At 44.8% G+C, this 19047-nt stretch overlaps 2 protein-coding genes across 3 annotated transcripts in view; one reads left to right on the top strand and one right to left on the bottom strand.

Annotated features, from left to right (window-relative positions):
* Positions 1-3504: 3504 nt before the first annotated feature.
* Positions 3505-12575, top strand: PRKAB1 (protein kinase AMP-activated non-catalytic subunit beta 1). Its single transcript, XM_065646396.1, has 8 exons — positions 3505-3573; positions 4931-5105; positions 5950-6116; positions 7775-7868; positions 8844-8958; positions 10202-10335; positions 10850-10918; positions 10997-12575. The coding sequence occupies exons 2-8, from the start codon at positions 4941-4943 to the stop codon at positions 11072-11074; spliced, it is 822 nt and encodes a 273-aa protein (XP_065502468.1). The 5' UTR covers positions 3505-3573; positions 4931-4940; the 3' UTR covers positions 11075-12575.
* Positions 12576-17871: 5296 nt separating this feature from the next.
* CIT (citron rho-interacting serine/threonine kinase) overlaps positions 17872-19047 on the bottom strand; it is a 68789-nt gene continuing 67613 nt past the window's right edge. For both annotated transcript variants that reach the window (XM_065646219.1, XM_065646220.1), the window contains 2 exons: positions 18499-18802; positions 17872-17997 (listed from right to left, as the gene is read on the bottom strand). In XM_065646219.1, the coding sequence (XP_065502291.1) occupies positions 17974-17997; positions 18499-18802 (328 nt within the window). In that variant the 3' untranslated portion in view covers positions 17872-17973. The remainder of the gene's footprint in view (positions 17998-18498; positions 18803-19047) is intronic.

The raw sequence follows: 19047 nt of genomic DNA, 5'->3' as shown, positions 1-19047 counted from the left end.
GAGGGAGTTTGGAAACAGATCACTCAGCCAATGTAAAGAGGGAGGAACAAACTTGGGAGCCCAAGGTAGAAAGGAAGGTTATAGTAAGAAATTTAACCGGAAAATTTCTGTAGTTAAATTTATCCTGTCTGGAACTCTAGGATAACTTCTGCTGCTGCTACCACCCAACTCTTCACGACACAGAAGCTACCAGAAGCACTTGCCTATATGTTCTTTATAATGTGATTTATGGCATGTCCGAATCTGACCTACCAGCTCATGACTGAGGACAGCTCTTCTGTTTTTGTCACACCTAGCTGTAGGGCTGAGTCAGCTTCCACTTCACTTGCAATGACTTCTCTTTGGCTAAATAAGCTTGCATCATGTCAAGGGAAAACAACTTCCCCAGATATCGATGGGTTCATCAGGAATTTAAACTCCACAGTGTGAGACTTTAAGCCACTGTATTTCTTTTTCAATTTGTACGCTGGGGTATGAAAGGGGGAAACTCCACTGAAATTAAGGGATGCACACTCCAGAGCAGGCTGTGTGGTAATGGTGACCCATGGCAGCTCAAAGAAATTCCCTTGGGGAAAAAAAAAAAAGCACAGTCCACTTTTAAGTGAATTTCTTATTCAAAATTATTCCATTACATTTTCCCCTGATCCTTTTACCCTCCAGCCAGCCATTTGCAATTCAAACTGCTGTTACGATTCACCGTACAATTTCCATGATACTACTTTTTCCTGAGTAGACAAACATAAATCCTGGGGGATTCGCATAGTTGGTGTGATTTCTGATACAGAATTTCATATTTGTTTTTGTGATGTGTAAATTTGTTGCTTACTTAAGGTGAGTATTTGTTCCATGGGAATGTGGGTAGTGAACACAAGCAAGGTCCTGAATACACCAGAACAAAAGAATCTGCAGTGCTGAATTTGTATTTAACTAAAATACTTTGCAATATTCACCCAACTTTGCATCACCTTCCTTTGGCTAAAGAAAAGCTAATAGCTAAAGGCAAAAGTGATCAAGAGTCTTCTTGAAGGTCATGCTGGCAGTTAGTGTCAGAGATAAGGAGATTTTTATCTAACTTTTTCTCTCCTCGGTGAAAATGCTTACAGTCACTCTTCGTGGGCATCCCCCAAAATTGTAAGGTTATATACTCCTATCAAATTATTCCGGTACCAGTGTCAGGAGTGCTAAGTGAGGGCTAGACCTAAGTGGCCTGTTGCCACGTCTCCCACCTGAGAGATATGGTGGTTTGGAAAACTAGGGAGAGTTGTCGTGATAAATTATTTCAATGGCAAGTGACACATCTGATGTTCTCACTAGGGAAGTTAACCAGGAACTTCATTTGTGACACATATGGAAGACTTGATGGAAGAATGCGACCCAGCTCCCCATCTGTTGCATCCTTATCTGGCAGTAAGAAAAAGAAGGTTAAGACAGGTATGTAAAGGAGCAGGAGTAGAACAGGTATTTTGTAGTTTTGCTTTGGAATGTGGACGCTGGTCCTGGATGGAATGGAAAAAGGGGAGTTTTTATGCCCTTCAAGTTGCAGAGAAGGGAAGGAAGCAAAAAGTCACTGATGCTGTTAAAGGGAGGAGCAAAACTCCAGGGTTCCGTAAAATCAGTGGGCGGATGAGCAATGCCAGGCTCCTGTGGCATGTCTTTGGCTAATCGCTTGCTCCCACTTCTCCTGCATTAACAGCTGCAAGGGAATTGGGCTCCCACTCAAGTTGACAGGATAAAACAATACTCCAGTGCATATGAGGACCACGCATGCAGACATGCCCCTGAGGAGGCAGGGGGATGATTTATTGGGCAGTGCTGGTAAGTCCTCCAACCTAAGACTTGTTGTTCACAGTGTAATGTCATCCAGCCCTCATAATTCATGAGGACCAGTCGCCTCACAGAAAGACTTACAGGCTGATCGCTCTGGGACTGTGCTACACTCATCTGTCACAACTGACAGGGAAGACAAGAATCAGGGTGGGAGAGGAAGATGTTGTGGGGAAAAGGAGAAGGCAGCCACAGTGAATCCTAACCACCAGGAGGTTGAGATGCCTGTGTCCATTGCCTCTGTCCTCTCCACAGGCCAGTGTCTCCCAAGGGTTTTGGCGTGTAGCACACCGTGGATGTGTGTACATCACCATGTAGGCAGGAACCATCACATTTTAATACCAGAACTTTAAATTGAATAATGCTTGGACCCACCATAGACTAGTTACTACAGCTTCATGAGCTGTTAGCAGCCCTATCCTGTAGCTGATTACCTGTCTGTGGTTCTTAGAAGTAACAAAAACCATTGCAAAGAAGCGAGCATGGTCCCAAACGTGTAGGTACCCTTGCTCACAGTGGGTCTGGCAGGCTGTTGTGCGGATCATCAGAATGCTCCTATTGGGCAAGTGATGGACCAGACATGGTACCGTGTATCTCCAGCCTCCACTGCAGACAGTTCTGCAGACATAACCACATGCAGAAGCGTGTACATCGGGGCTGGCCAAAAAAAAACCAGGAGGCGAACGAAACAATTAGGTTTGGAGGCAAAGTATTCAGGAGTGCTAAGCTGTGTGAAATATCAGAATAACAACAGCTGCATTTTATAGCAGGGTAACTGTTGTGGGGGAAGAGCTGCCCACAGGCATTCTCCTCGCAGCCCTCTGGCAGGCTGTCCCGTGCCGTGATATTTACCCATGAAAGAGAAGCTTGGAGCAGCTGTTCCTCAAAACATAGTGCAGGAGCCAGCCATGCACTCGCAATTAGGCATGGGGAATCTGTATATCCCCGCAGGATTCTTCCCACAACATAACAGCATGCCACAAGGATACACTTCGATTTGGTAGGAATCCTTCTATCTGTTTGCAGGTCGCTTGGATTGGTTAAGAAAAAAACCAAACAACTTCCTTGTCAAGAAAACTGCTGAACTGGGAACCTGCAGTTCTGTCTGTTGGAAAAGTGCAAGAAAGACAGCAACAGCTGATGAAGCGCAAAGGGTAAAATGAGTGTCGTTGGAAATGCTTAGAGAAATATGTTTGAGAAATATAGAAGTGTAATTTAATTTGGGAAGCATTTGTCAGTTAAGGACTTAAATTTTCATTCGTGCTTCCTCGGAGGAAAGCGCCATGTGCTGGCAGCGTCACAAGCTGCCTTGACCGCTGAACGGTCAGCATCTGCACAGCTGGCTCTTGCTCTGGTTTCGTGTAGATGCGAAATGCATTTATTGCCTGGTTCCAGTGTTCTGGTGCTCACTCATCTGCACTTCTGCAGATCCAGAACCTCTTTGTGGTGGCCGGGTGGAGAAAATAGCTCCGAGGGGCAGGTAAAGAGCCCTCACACTTCACTGCTGACCTCATACCTACGGCACCAGTTTAAGAGGGATACCCGGCAGGTCTGGGACAGCCCTGCTGGGGTGGTCGGCACAGAGCCAAGTTCCTGGGGGTGCGGGAGCCTGCCTGGGAGCGGGGGGGCCGGCCCGGAACCTGCGCGCCGGGCTCGGGTTCGCCCCGGGGCGGCAGCCCGGGCACCCGGCCGGAAGCGGAAGCAGCTGGGCGGCGGTGCAGGGCCAGCGGCGGGCGCTGCCGGCGGGAGGTGGGTTCGTTTGGCCGGCGGGGCGGGGGGAACCGCAGTCCTGGCGGTTGCTATGGGGACAGTTGCTACAGGGACGCTGGGCCCGGGGCGGGTTGCTATGGGGACGGCGGGGACGCTGGGCCCGGAGCCGCTGCCCCGGTGCCCCTGGGCTGCAAGGCCCGGGTTTGCTGCCAGTGCTCGGGGTCCCGCAGCGGGTGCTGGTGGGCCTGGGGTAGGAGGGCGGCAGAGGCAGGAATGCCCGGCTGCCCGCGGGGCGTGAGTCGGCTCGGCTGGTGAAATGTACGGGTGCGTTTGCTGGGGAGAACCTCCGGAGCTATTCGGGTTCATTCGGGCTTTCTCGAAAGTGCATCTCACAGAATCAACTGTTCAAAGATACAGAGTGCTCAAAGCTGCTGCAACTTTGTATAGCCAGCTAATGTCTGCATTTACCCTTCTTTTTTATCATGATGGTTAATGTATTTTTGTCGTTTATTGAGTTAAGCCATGCCTACTGAGACCGGTTTCAGGTTGTGACTGAGGTGGGATCAGTACCGTTGAGAGCTGGGTAATGACTGTACTTGGAGCTTAAAGGAAACAGGATAATATCCATACCTGTGCTTGTACTCTGCTGGGCGCTCTGCAGGGCCCTGTTTGTACAGCTCCACACAGCCCCTTTGGCCACTTCTCAGTTCTTGCCCTTCGTCTGTAGGTCATTTTTCTGATAAGATGTGGCATGTGCATCCAGAGTCATCCCTTCTGCCCGCGGATGTGGCCACACAGGCTGTGGAGCGTGCAGAAGTGGTGTGTTCCTTGCACTGCCTCTCCCAGAGAAAAGCAGAGGCTGGAGAAGCCTCCCCTGGAGCAGCAGTTTGTCCTGTAGAGTCACAGCCAGCCACTGTAAGGATCCTCAGCAGGGTGTCACCCGAGAATACTTTATTTTCTAGTGAAGTCACTTTTCTAGTAGGCTATTTGTGAGGTATTCTGACAGAAAATTCTACTGAAGTTGCAGCTGATATAAAACATTACATGCATGGATATTGAGAAGACAGAAGAACAAACACTTAGCTTGGAATGACAGAGTACCCGTGTGCTGCAGTCACACGTACCTGTTTGGACAACTTTAAGAGTGGCTGAGTTTGCAGAAATGCTAGGGTATTGAACTGTAGCGCATTACTAAGAGCAGCTAAAAATTGTTATTTAGTGTCTTTGTTCTGAGTGTGATACAATTTGAAGATGCTAGCGTTTTGGGTTAATCAAGTTTCTTAGATTCTCTAGCCCAGAAACAGAGCCTAGGTCTATTGATGGGCCTGCTTTCCTGCCTGCTGGTGTTCTGGCTTCCAAAGTACCTGTATTGATCTGGCTTTTCCTGCTCTTTTAGGTCCTTAAAGATGGGGAATACAAGCAGCGAGCGAGCTGGACTGGAGCGTCATGGGCATAAGGCCTCCCGAGGTGACAACTCAGGAGGAGCCATCAGTACAAAAGAGGGTGATAGACCAAAAATTTTAATGGACAGTCCTGAAGATGCCGACTTGTTCCACCCAGAGGAAATGAAGGTATGGCTGGTTTGTTCTTGTCTTCTAACATTAGGGCTTGGGGATGCTGTCCCATTGTGGTGCTGTTAGCAACTTTCCTTAATTCTGTCGTTGAGTGTACACACAAAAGGAGAGATTGTTCAAGCAGATATAATGAGTGTAATGTTGTGGATTCCAGTAATAATTAATTGTAGAAAAATTAAAATGTAACAGGCTCAAATCTCTTCCCCAGTTGTAGGTACGGTGTCCCAGGTTCCTTCAGATCCTTAATGCTTTTCCAGTCATCAGTGACATTTTATCTGTCTATTATTTTCCATACTAAAAGATTTGTTAACTGGATTTTTGCTCAGTATTAGATGGATTGTTAGAAATGTCCTGCTGTGTATCATGTTTCATAAGAATATCTAATGCAAAACTATATTTAGATTTTGACTGTTGGACAGAGCTGTTTTCTATAGATAACTCATAATCTTTCTGCCACCTGCGAATTTTGTGTCTATAGTATGCATATAATTTAAATGCTTCTAAAGGGTATTTCTTCTTAATTATTTTTCTTGCTTGTAACTGTGTATTTTGAAAACTCTTGTAAGCTCAAGGCATTTCTTTTTAACCTAATGTAGGCTGGAGAGAGGGGGATTATTTTGCCTTCAGCAAATTTGGAAGGCTTTAACATCTTTGCAGAATTTGTGCAAATGAATTTGTGAACAGTGTCTAGAAACACAGGGTTCCCAGTCTCCACTTGACATAACCTACTTGTAGATTTGTACATTAGCAAATCATGCTAAGTACAACAAATGTGTTCAGTAAAATACAGGTTGCCTAAGTCTGCTAGGAAAGAATTCCTTTTAAGACATTATGCTTGTAGGCTCCGTTGGAGAAAGAAGAATTCCTAGCTTGGCAACAAGATCTGGAAGTGAACGATAAAACCCCCACTCAAGCTCGACCAACAGTCTTTCGCTGGACTGGAGGAGGGAAAGAAGTTTATTTATCCGGGTCCTTCAACAACTGGAGTAAAATTCCTCTGACAAGGAGGTAATAAATGGCTGCTGCTGTATTGGTGGTTTTCCTATGGACTGGGAACACTTAGTGCAGTGAGAAAGGTGGTCAGTTGATAGATTGCTGTTGTACTTGGATTTACTACTTCCCTGCTTCTTTTCTCAAGTCCTTGATGAGAATCTGACTTTTTGATTCTTGGATGGCACAGGATGAACATTGAGCTGCGTGTTAATTTTGAAGGAGTGATTTGTTCATTAGGCACCATGCAGGAATGACCTGAAACAATCCTTGTTGTGCAGTCTGCTCCCTGGCGTAGAGTTGAGGCGTGTACAGTGCAGCTGTTTTAAGCACGTTGTCTCTGATGGCACATGTACTTTCTTGCTATATCATTGGATTTTTCCCAGCTCTAAGGATGCAGGTTCTGCTTAGGAAACTGAGCCTGGGATATCTGCTGGCAAACTACATGAGTGAGAGAATAAATCTGTGTTAAGGTACCAAGTGTTTTTTTCCTGCTAGAGGGCTCTGGAGCTCTGCTTATTTCTGTACCTGAGTAGGTATTTTATTTAAACTAAACCAGCTTTTTTTTCAAAAATTTAAGACTTAATGGATGATGGAGAGTCTGAATTTAACTGTTGATCTGAGTCCTGTTTTCTATCAACGATGACATATCTGTGAAAGATCGGTCTCCTGCCAGTTTCTGGTGTTTCTCATCTTAGTGAGTGGCTGCCTGCATTGTCATTGCTGCAGAATTGTCTTAATTTCCTGGCAAACTTGAGGGAGGAGCGTAGTGGCCTGATGAAATGGTATGAACAATGTGCACGAACAATGTGAAATAAATTATCAAGACAGGAGCTGGAAAAAAGGCCAGTGGAACATGAGTATTACTGCAATACTCTTAAGTAAAAAGCCAAGGAGGTGGGAAATAGTGAAATTAATCTGGAAGAAGGACAAAAAAGTCCTTATTACCAAAACAAAACAAACAAAAACCCCAAACAAACAAACAAAACAACAACAAAACCCCACCACAACAACAAACAAAAACCAAACAGGTTTATCCCTTGTCAGATTAGGTATTCTGGGAAAAGAGATGTTTGAACCTCCTTAGTGGCTGGATAAAATCATGTTACTGAATCAAATATGCTCGAGTAGGGAAGTTCATTATTCCAAACCGAATTTTCAAATCCAGCTCAGTGATGCTATGCTTGCTCTCTTTACCGAAGAAGAGAGGTGCGGGTATTGTGTGGTCTGTTTGAATGTTCCCGTCACATTAGCTGTTTCTCAGCTTCTTTGAGGTGCTGGTAAAGACTTCTGAAGACTCAGGTGGTCGCAGCACAGGAGTATTAAAATTGCTAAGTAGCAGCTATTCAGACCCAAAGTAACTCAGAAGTATTGAGTTATTGAGTTGCTGCTCTTATCTTTTTGTTGTTGTTTATTCATTTCATAAGCATTTGAGAAATGCAATTTGTGATGGCAAATACTGAAAGGCAAGGAAATAGGAGTAAGTTGATCTTGTTCCATCAACAGGAGTCTCGCAGATAAAATGAGGTCTCACACACTAACAAGTAACATGAAGATGTGAGGGTGACTTTACAAAAGCTCAGTGCCAATTCCTTGTATTACAGTGTTTGTCACAGTTTATAGATCAATGTACTTTTCAGAATATTTCAGGGCTGATTGTTTGTCTTGAATTCCAGTCACAATAACTTTGTCGCAATCCTGGACCTGCCAGAAGGCGAGCACCAGTACAAGTTCTTTGTGGATGGGCAGTGGACACACGATCCTTCAGAGGTAATGTTTTCTTTTGACTCCCCGTTTGTGTTCATTGAGGCGTCTGAAGACGAGAAGCCTGCTGGTTTCTCTACCAATAGGTGGCCTTTTCAGAGAGCAGGTATTTCTGGGTTAACAACAGAAACTACTTGTTCAAGCTGGTGAGATTTCTGATCCCAGCTGGCCTAGGTGGTGGCATCAGACTGATAGCCTCAAAGGACAGGAGATTTTGTAACAAACGAGTGACAAGGTCTCTCAGGCGTTGGTTTATAAAAGATGGTGAGCTTTCCTTGTCTAGTGCCAAGCTGTCTCTTAAAGCACTGTAGTATCGCCGACAGCCCAAATCTCCCTGTGCTGTACTTGCTGTCAGTGCCAGAATGTTGTTATTGCTGCTGTAGATCTTTTCATAGGCCAGTAATTGTGCCAAAATCTACCAGACCTTTTTTTTTCCACCTCTGCTATGAAATGAACTTTAACACTAATCCGTCCAGCAGTTCCTACCTGCTTCAGCACCATTCACAGCTGTTGGTTCCAGTTTTCTTGCTGTCTTGGCAAACCTTGCAGAACTTGCAGAATTTACCTTGCAGTAAATTGAGCTCATTGAACCCTCTGCCTTGGACTCCAGTCTTAGCTTTAGTAGTAAACTAGCAATACCAACCCTGTTCTGTCTTATATCAGGCCGTGCAGATCTTAGTCTGGCTCTGAAAGCCCTGTAGAAGCTAGCAGTAAAGTTTAGCTCCTTAGCCTTATCTACAGGCCAAGAATTTATCGAGTGTTGTGGACCTAGCAGGTTCAACTGACACACATCCCCCCAGTCCTAAATCCCGCACTTGCTCTTAACACTAACTGCACAATGGTGAGCTTTTTTCATATCTGGTACTAGCATATTTTAAAAGCAATATATCTCATTTTTGGTAGTGCTGGTTGTGTAGTTTTGGGAATCTAATGGTCCTGCAAGCTTTTTTATTCTGACTTTTGTATCTTGTTTCTTCCCAGCCGGTAGTAACCAGCCAGCTAGGTACCGTCAACAACATCATCCAGGTGAAGAAAACTGACTTTGAAGTATTCGATGCTTTGATGGTGGACTCCCAGAAATGTTCTGACATGTCTGGTATGAACTTGCTGGTAATTTTGTATCACACTTTTCAGAGCTGTTAAAAATTTTGTCTTCCTTTTTATCTGAAGTTAAAGCTCCAGTATAGATTAATCTCCAACTTTGTCAGGCCCTGTGGACATGTGCAGGAATCACAAATGCACAATGGAAGAATGTGAAATGTGTAAAGGAGGAAGCCTCTGACAGAGCAACACGGGTCACTGCAGATCTAATTAGGAGGAAGTCATGGCTGCTTAATTGCTGTTTGTTTGCCTGTGTGATGCAAAATGGCTGTTTTTAGCACACTCAGTGATGCATCAGTCCCTGCCTTACAACTTCAAACCAATGTGGACAGCCTATATTGCTCGTAATTCCATCTTCCTCTGCTAAGGAGCTAGGCTGAGGAGGTCAGGAGTTACACGTTAAGAGGTAGAAATTAGGTGTATCTTAGTAGTGCTGACACAGACTCAGGAATATATATCTTTGCAGTTTAGTATACATTATCTATATCTTAGAATAATATAAAAATGCTGGTTTCGCCTTAAGTTTAGCTTGAGTCATGTCTGATGTCAGCCTTGCTACCTGCTCTTTCTAGACCTTTGTAGGGCTGGAGACGCTGATTAACGTAGTATCTCCTTCAGAAGACCTGTCCTTTGCATCTGAGGCAGCGAGTGTGTTTGGTTGGGTGTTGCTGTGTGGAGTTTTCCCCTGGACAAAGCCTTTTTGGAGAAAGAGTGTGATTTCTGAGACTTGGACAGTGCAAGAAGCCAGGGGGAGATTCAAGTAGATGCCTCTTCGCCATGTGCTCTAACAACCTTTCCTTAATTGCTTTAGACTCTGAAGAGCTCTTTCTATTACCTTGTCACTGCCTGGGAATGATAGCTGCCTTTACATGTGCATACCATTGTTTTTAGTGCTTCCCTTGGAGGTGACGCTGTGGAGCAGTGTTTACTGTTAGGTGTTCGCTGGCCAGAGATGACAGTGACGTTCTGGACTGCAGTAATGCCCTCAGGATGCCATCTCCCACATCTTTACAGCTAGTCTCAAGTCAGGCTTCAGACATCTTAAATCTCTTCTTGGGCATTGATCGCTGCACTGCATCATCTGCTGTAGCTCTTGTATTTACATGCCATTGATTTTTTTTTTGGCTGCATGTTCCTGGATGTGAAAATTGACTTGGAGTACCAGTAAAACTGTACCTATAAAGAGCAGATACCCATACAGTCTATTTAAGAATAAATATTCAATGTCTCTCTGGCAGAGTTGTCAAGTTCACCCCCAGGACCGTATCACCAGGAGCCCTATGTCTGTAAGGCAGAGGAACGCTTTAAATCACCACCCATTCTGCCTCCCCACCTGCTGCAGGTCATCCTGAATAAGGACACAGGCATTTCTGTGAGTACATTAGTTTGTATTGCTGAATAATGGCCTTGAGGGTGTGAATAGATGGGGAAAAAATCTGGGTACAGACAGGGGACAGGCAAGAAAAAACTTTAGAATAGTTGCCATGTTGCTAAATTCCTTATTATGTGTGTCCGGATGGATCCATCTGAAGTAAATTTATTTTTCTGTTTGACTCTCTTCAAAATTGAAAAGAAAACTAGATTGCTATTTTACTCCCAGAAACCCTGATCTTCTCACTGCAACACTGTTTAGGTGTCAAAAGCACATAAGCAATAATTTAAGTCTGTCTCACAACTGCAGTGAGGATGCAGAGGGTTTCACCCTGGAGGGATCTTGGATTGTTCTGAAACTTTGTCTATGTTTCTTGGTGGACTCAGCGTAAGCAGCAGTGTGATGTATTTGAGGGTAGGGCTAGTTACAGACGGTGTTTATCACCCATCAGCTGTGATGAATAAACTGTGAATTCTCTTATTTTCACACTGTCTCACCTTTATCTTTTCTCCAGTGCGATCCTGCTCTGCTCCCTGAACCCAACCATGTCATGTTGAACCACCTCTACGCACTTTCTATCAAGGTGAGAGACCACAGCACGTTCTTCACGCTTGCAGCTTTTAGATGATCATATTTCTCACTTGTTTTCCATCTCCTGTAGGATGGAGTGATGGTGCTTAGCGCTACACATCGTTACAAGAAGAAATATGTGACTACTTTGCTGTACAAGCCAATATGAACATCATAGTAGTTTGTGACCAATTGTTCTGGGCCGGTGCAGTCTTAGAACGTCTTTTAACCAAACATACTCTTGCTCTGTGATGTAGCAAATGAACTCTGAATTCATGTTGTTTCTGAGACTTCCAAGTTCTCCTATATTTGCCTTATTTTCCCAGTCCCACCTTGGAAGTTCTTGGAGACGGCAGCTTTGTGGCAACTAGACAGACGGCAAAAGTGTCAGTGCCCATCACCAGCTCAGTTAAAAACTCACCAGTTTAATTAGGCTGAAAAATGTGAAGGCAGCAACAGGTTAAAGGCCTTTAGCAGTGAGGCAGACCGTCAGAAAGAAATAAGCCAGCCTAAAGTCTAGAAAATTCAGGATTCTTGTGGAATCTTATTTGAGCTCAACACTTAGTGAAAGCAAGCCTGTTACTGCTTTCATAACTCATTAATCACACAATTATTTCAGCAGCAAGTTCTAAACTTGCATGGCTGAAATAAGTGTAAACATTGATGATCTTTTTGTAGCAGCCTTTCTAGGCAAAAATCGGCGACACAATCATCTACAAGCTCATTGTTGTTTTACGGTAGACTGGGGTTCACTGTTGCTACTGTGAATAGCTCTGTCGTTTTTCTCTTCATGAGAACTGAAATACAACTTTTCCCCTGTGGAATCTCTGGTGAAGACAATTGTTTTTAATGGCTGGATTTTTCTGTAAATCATAAATGTGTCTTGCAGTAATCTGCTTTTTGGAACCAGTTTTTCTTGCTGTCACTCGTAAGGACACCGTTAAGCTGGGACAGGTTAGCTGTAAGGCAATCAGTGTGTGCAGTTTAGAGGTTAGTTCTTCAGTGACAGCCTGAGGGTGACGCCAAGTCCCCTGTATCCAGTGGCCAAACTTGCCCCTCGGTGTGAGCAGTTGCAGGATGCTGGATGCAGCAGCGCTGCGCCCTCTGTGCCCAGGGCTGTGAAACCCCTGGTGCTTCTGCAGCCAGGGCTGTGGGGATCTCTGCAACTTTTTATCGTGTTTATATTTTCTAAGCGATTATAGTAATGCCAGGTTGCCTGTACTTGGTACTGAGAGCCTGTTTTATCCCAAACCAAACGCAACGTTAATGCAAAACCGCCTGCCAGTGTGCCTCGGGCTTGCCCGGGAGGAACCAGCGCGAGAGTGGACCTCCCAGGTCCTTCCCGCTGTTTGGTTTTTGGTGCCTGAGAGTGCCAGTGACTGTGCCAATGATCACCAACCCCCGTCCCACTGTGGGCAAGAGGACGTTGCACAAATAGTGCAGGGTCTGAGCGGGGACAGGAGCTGCACAGCCAGCGTTCAGCGAACCAGCCCAGCAGAAGGGTGGTTTGCCATCCTCGGATCTGGTCACCAGACTTGTTGCAATATTCTGAGCAGCTCAGTAGATCTGGGTCTAGTGCAATGGTTTTCTCTGAAAACTCTTTCTTCGTTCTGTGCTACGGATAGTATTTGGTATTCTGAAACATGGAATTGCTTTTGTTTTCAGCCTCTTCAGAAACAAATAAAACATTTTCAAGAAAAGTGGGTGACTTGTTTTGTTATTATCCTCCTCTCTTTGGTTACCTCAGCTTCCTTGAGTCGTTATTTTTTTTATAACCTGTGATTGCCTGATTGCTGTTTTATGCCTCAATGGATTGTGCAAGGTTTTTAATCATAGATGCAGCTTGAAACACTTTGTCCACTTGCAGCTGGTCAGTGAAGAAGATGAGGGAGGTGTTAGTGTGTGTTTGTGATGTAAAGTTTACAGGAAGAACAAGCTCCAGTGGTCAGTTCATGGGGCTGAAAAGCCTGGTATTGGCCTTAAGCCTCCGTCAGCCTCTTTGTCCCAGCAGCCCTTTTTTTTTTTTTCCAAGCCTTTCTCCTTGGCAGTGCGTGATCGTGGGTTGGATGTGGCTTGTGGTGTCACAGGCACGTGTGTGGCATTGGATTAGGCTGTGCAGGGGGGCAGCCTGCACCCCCTGTCAGATTTATGAGCTCCGGCAAAGTGACGTGTGGGGAGGTCGGGGAGGAGGCTGTGGTTGGGGTGGTTGGTGCTTGTACCTGTGTGCTTTGCCGGGAAGGTGCAGGTTCTTTTTAGATTGAGCGGGTTGTGTCAGGGCGGTGACCAAAGATGCATCAATAGCAGAGGGAGAGCAGGTTGGAACAGTTCCAGTTAATGAACAGAACATGTTTGCCTTTTGTTGAAACATAAACTCAGTCAAAACACTCAGAAGTTTAAATGCAGAAGTATATGCTGGTAGATAAATGTGTGACCACAACCATCCTTTGTTAGTTCCCTGCCATAGAGAAACCTGATGCTTAAATAGTATTAACGAGGATGTTAAATAATGGCTTTTCCTCCCATAGCAGGGTCAGCAAAGGGGCGCCAGTTCCCATGTCTTGTGGGGCTCCTGGGGCTGGGCTGCGCGCTGCAGGATGCCAAATGCGGGTTAAATGCAATGGAAGCGAACTGCCTGAGGGCATTTATGTAAAGCTGAGTCGGTTTGGTCGGATACACATCAGCAGGAGAGGCAAGTGTTGTAATTTTTCAACTGTGTTCAAAGAAAAGTAGATGTGAGAATGTATTGGCAGACAGATGTCATGCAGTGAGCCCTCTTAAACGCTTTCAGTTTCAGCAGGGAAATGATACAAGTTTCTTATTTGAATGACCTAGAATTAATTTTTTTGCCAGAAAATAAGAGCTTAGAGGTACCTTAGTAAATTTGGTTCATTATTTTCTTCAGTTGCAAAACAAATTTTTCACAAGTCAAAGACCAAAGCAGCAGAAACTTTGAGAAATGGAGAACAGAAAGGAAGGTGAGTGTATGCAAGACTTACAGACTTGGTCACATTACTTCTTGCGTTTTCCCAATTATGTACTTGTGTGACTCACTCCAGGCTTTTCATCAGTGTTGGTATGGTGGAACCACAGGACAAAGCCAAATATTTTATAGAAAGCATTGGTGATTGTGTTGGGTTTGGTGCTGGTTGGTTGTGGTTTGGTTTTTTTTACTTGCACTTGGTACATCGTGTGCAGCCCCAAAAAAGCTCTTTGTGTGCCCCAGAAGTCAGGGTGAGGGGCACAGGCTTTGTGAGCTGCCAGGGCCCCACACACCCCTGAGGGCTCCTGGGGGTCATTATTCCTGATCAGCTCCACCTTTCCCTGTTTGCTGGGTGAGCGCAGCTGCCTGCAGGCCAGTTGATGAAGGTATTCCCAGCACCTGTGGCCTCAAGTACCATCTCCGGAGCCCCAGCCTCCCCCAGGTGAGCTGCACCCCCACACCCCTTTCTGCTCAGCAGGAGCAGCCGCAGGAGCGCTGGCTCCCAGTGGGGCAGGGAGCAGATGAATAAAGAGGTAAGCCAGTTGTTTTGCTTTTGCTGTTGGGTGGGGGGGGTCTTTTTGTTTGTTTTTTTTGTTGTTGTCGTTGTTAGATTGTTTTCTGCTTGACAGGTGAATGAATTAGATTAATCACACTGTGTTCCGTTATTGTAATGGGATGAATCAAATCCCTCCAAAGGCAAATGCTAGATCAAGAGCTGGATTTATTAGCTCACTTACATTCCCCACCCACATCTCACAGTCTGTGCTGTTATGTTTATTCTTGGCTGTTGCTAGGAGAGCACATTTTAAAGGTAGATGCAGAGACTTTTGTTACAGTCATTTTTGGGACTCTCGAGTAAGCCGTTACCTTCTGTGTCTATGGCAGAGATAAGAAGAGCTCCCTGCCCTCCCCGACCCCCTGTATTTCAGCACAGCGTGGGGTGGTCAAGCTGACAGTGGATTTGTGCAGGGTTCTTGGTAATCAAAAGGCTCGATAAATAATTTTTTTTTTTACTCCACCAGTTTCTGGATTATTTTAGTTTTGTTACAATTCTGATCATGCATCATAGGACTGCAACAATGAGCTTTAAATAAGTATTCTTTGTGCACAGTAAAATAGAAATAAAGGAACATTTAACAAGTTAGCATTTCATCATATACATCAGATAGTAGGCACAATAGATAAATCAAGCAGCTTGGGTTTTATGTAGAGCATTTTCATGAAGAATGTCATGTAGACCAAAATGTAAGAGGAGCTATTAGTAACCCACCCACACACCCTCCACCAAGGCCTTGACTGGGGGCAGGGGAGTGGGTATGTGCACAAAACCAAAAACACTGAACAGTAGGAGGACAAATTAAGTTACTGTAGGCAGCAGTGTGAATATTAAAAACCTCTTCCTGTGAAAGAATACTTCAGACCCTGTAAAAACTGGTTCAGTTAAAAATAGATGTATTTACATTTAAGTCTGATCTAGCAAGTTTTCCCAGCAGGTATAAGTTAAGATGTACAGTAACTCTGCAGGTTGTACTCAATCTGACTTGATTCGTGAATGTTTTTTCTTGCTTTTTTTTATTTTTTTCCTCTTTTTTTCCCTTTTTTTTTTTTTTTTTTTTTTTTTTTTTTTTAAGTTGCAGCGATTAGGCATTAAAGCACCAGCATATTACAGCAGTGGGATGAGTAACTATCTCTGTCCGCTTTGCTACCAGTACACTGCTGGGACAAATCCCAAACCTGTCATTAGATCACACTATTGTTAATTAAGATGGTTTTTTTTCCAGCTCAAGATGTGTGGGTCATTTACCAGGGCGAGATTGTTTTCCCATTTACTCACACGTGTTTTTACCTCTACCCGTATCACTAGTTAAGTATGTGAGGGCAGAATTTCGCTGTAGGTGTTTGCAGCTGACTGCTGCTATAGTGAACTATTTGGACAAATGTACCTGGTTTGGTTCATATGAACATGATTTGTTTTTGTGAAGCCACTTATGCTACTTGTTCAGGGAATAACAACTATTAAGATGCTAAATATTGTCTAGGTTAGCTCTTTGGTAAGCTCTGACACCTATAGATTACACAGCCTCTAATGCTGGGTGCAATGGTGGGATGGCTCAGTGTTCTCTATGGAGAAGGAAGTGTTCATTTCACCATGCCAGTCAAGATAGTTATTTGTTTTTATTTGGTTATTGTTCAACAACAAAGTTCAATACCTTCCAGGTGGAGCTTTGAACTGTCCCTCTGGTTCCCTCCCTTGTCAATAATAAAAAGGTAATGAAGAAAAATCTTGTATTTCTAGAGACCTAAAACCTCATTTACGCTAATAAGCTTCAATTGCAATTTAATGTTACAATTGTTCATGGGAGCGAGGAGGACTGAGCTGAGGCCCCTCCACTATCTGCAGGTGGCTGCCACAGCCACCCCCGAACCAAAACGCTAGTGTTGAAAAACGCACAGTTTACAATAAAAAAGTAGAAACCAATTCAATTCCCTTTTGTTACGAATATAAAGTTTCTTGTAAATATGTACAGTCCTTTGAGCTATTTCTATAGCAGGAAGCATTTCACGAACAAGACACAAGATATACACTTTCTGGAATCAACAAGCCCATTCTGAGGGCTTGAAGATCTTCCACGAGATGCAAAGATTTAAAGACTGATCTCAGCGACCTTTCAAAATATTCAGACCAGGAGACAAAAACTTCCAGCAACTTTCCTGCCATATCATCTGACCTAAAAGAACCCAACAGACAAGAGAACGGAATACAATATCCATGGAACTCGCCAAAGGACACTGACAGGGCGTTTGAATTTGTCTGGGTTTCTAGAACTGGTTAGCACGGGCTCGCAAGGAACTAGCAGAGGTTTAATAAGAGTGTGGCCAAGGGAAGACTGGATGCAGTTTTGCTCTTTCCAGTTGTAAAGAACATGGTTGTTCACTTAGAATGTTGCTATTGCAGACCGAATGATCAAAACCTGCTTTGAAAATCATTTGCTCTCTGCTTCATGTTCACAGCAAAAGAGAATAGCAGCAATAAATGGCTCATGGTTAGATACGCAGAAGCAAAGGCGAAGGTGCGTTCTGTAACCGCTAAAGCTGTTCATTGTGAGTATCCTCCTGTGCCGTGACATTTGGTTCCTATTGTACGACAAGTTACAGACCACGGGAAGAGCCGGCCCGGGGCTGCTCCTCCCGCTGGCAGAACCACAGCGGCATTGCTGAAGGGACCGTGTTCAGCGCCGAGAGGAGAACACAAGTGTGACTGTAATTCTCGTCATAAAATAAGGCTTGTTAACTCTTCGTTGCCGAATTTCCAGAGTAATTAATGGTTATTTTTGCAGCGTAATCTAAAGGTTTCAGTTAATTTACAAGTGAGGTACAATACACTACTCAGCAAAGCAACCTAAAAGGAGAGAGCAGCCAGTGATGGTGCAGCAGCATGCAGTGAACTGTCATGCAGAAGACCTGGATAAAGTCTGACACCCCAGTAGCATGTAGGTAAAGCACTTTGTCTTGGGGCTGGGCACGTGGGATTGGTTAACGCAGGGTTCTCCCCTCCCCATCAGAGCTGCTCTAGAGCAATTTTAGTGAGAACAAAATAACTTTCAGAAGTGGCAGGTGAACAGACTAATCAGAAGAAATTTTTCTTGTGTTCTGTAGAGCATACACTGAAAAACTTGCTCACCTTGGCCCTTCTGTTTCCAGGCCATCAGGAATTCCCAGCATGTCTCAGAACTATGATCAATTACCTGGAAAGGGGTACTAACCACATTAAAGACCTGGGGTGGGACTCCAGTCCCGTTTAATTTCCTTGGTGAACTACTAGGGACTAAAGTGAATAGAAAAAGTCCATGAACTGCTTGAAAGAGTAACAGTAGTACAAAGTGCAAAAACAGGAGTGCAGGAAAGTGCAGAGAAATTAACTGAGATGCGAACAATCTTCAAAAGCGTCACGCCTCCCGATGCGGAGCCAGCTTTGGCCCAGGAGTGCTGTGGTGGTAACTGGGCAGCAGATATATGGAGTGCATATACTCAGTATATTTCTTTTTTTTTCCTGCAGGTCAAGATGAGTAACTTTGTGTAGCTGAGACTTACACTGAAGACTGGTCCCAGACCTGGCAGGGAAATAAAGTGACAGTTACAAGTCACAGGTATTTTTCTCACACGTGCAGAGGCGCCAGCAGCAGCACATCACCTAACTCCTGCTGCTGCCGCTGTGTGGGAGCTGTGTGCTGCTGGCTTCTCAGTGCCAGAATGAGCCACCAACAAAGGCAAGTACTATCAGCAGCACTCCGAACACAGCAGGCTCCCTTTGCTCCTTTCTCTAGACATTGTCCCCTTTGAGTCCTCAATAACTTGATTTCTGTTGGTAAATGCACCTTTGCTTTCAGCTTTCAGGACTTTAGCCTGTTCGGAGTCCATCTGCTTCTGCAGTTACAGAACTAGAGCACAGGCAAGGTGTTCACAGGACCACCGAGTTACACTGTGCCTGCTCCCTTTAATAGAAGTTTGGGGGGATGAGGTTTGGTTTGCTCTTGTACTTTACAGCACCATCAGCCCTTCTGCACTCCTCACCTTTTCCCAAGAACAGAAAAGTGCTCCGGGCTCCAACTCACCTTATTGACTTGAGCAAGAGGAGTTCTGGCACCACTCACGGGCAGTCGTCCTCGGCTGCTCTCGTCGAACAGTCTGCCGGGGGACCTTTCTCTGCGGGTGCTCAGAAGCCGGCCTGGAGATTTCTCCCTCTCCAGCGGTCGCCCAGGTGACTTGTCCCTGCGCAGCTCTGTCCTTCCCTCGCGGTACCGATGCGGCGTGCTTGGCTCTCGAGGGTGGCTGGGACCTTCTGGTGGTCCTGGGCTTGATGCTACCCGCTTGGTTATGTGCTCGTTGTATGTGGGCGGACCTCTCTTGTTAGGGCTACTGTCATTCAAAAATAATGGACGCGAACAGCTGAGCGACAAAAACCTCACGTTACATTTTCTTTTAGCAAAAATGTAACTTTCCCCAAACACCCAGCAGTGGTGAGCTGAAAAAGCATCAGACCTCCCTGAGCCAAGATGAAAAGTCCCAAGATATTTGAACAGCTGATCAGCAACACTAGTAAAGTGCCTTAATGAAGTGCTGATGTAAGTCATGTCTATGTAGCAGGCCCCAAAAGTACACAT

The sequence above is a fragment of the Caloenas nicobarica genome, chromosome 16 (assembly GCF_036013445.1).
Source record: "Caloenas nicobarica isolate bCalNic1 chromosome 16, bCalNic1.hap1, whole genome shotgun sequence".
Lineage (NCBI taxonomy): Eukaryota > Metazoa > Chordata > Aves > Columbiformes > Columbidae > Caloenas > Caloenas nicobarica.
This window is presented reverse-complemented; position numbering and strand designations above follow the sequence as displayed.

Bases quoted from the DNA above. Each gene is read 5' to 3' on its own strand.
- PRKAB1 (XM_065646396.1), top strand. From the start codon at position 4,941: ATGGGGAATACAAGCAGCGAGCGAGCTGGACTGGAGCGTCATGGGCAT. The intron at 6,117-7,774 runs GTAATAAATGGC...CTTGAATTCCAG, and splicing joins AAAATTCCTCTGACAAGGAG to TCACAATAACTTTGTCGCAA. The intron at 10,336-10,849 runs GTGAGTACATTA...TCTTTTCTCCAG, and splicing joins ATAAGGACACAGGCATTTCT to TGCGATCCTGCTCTGCTCCC.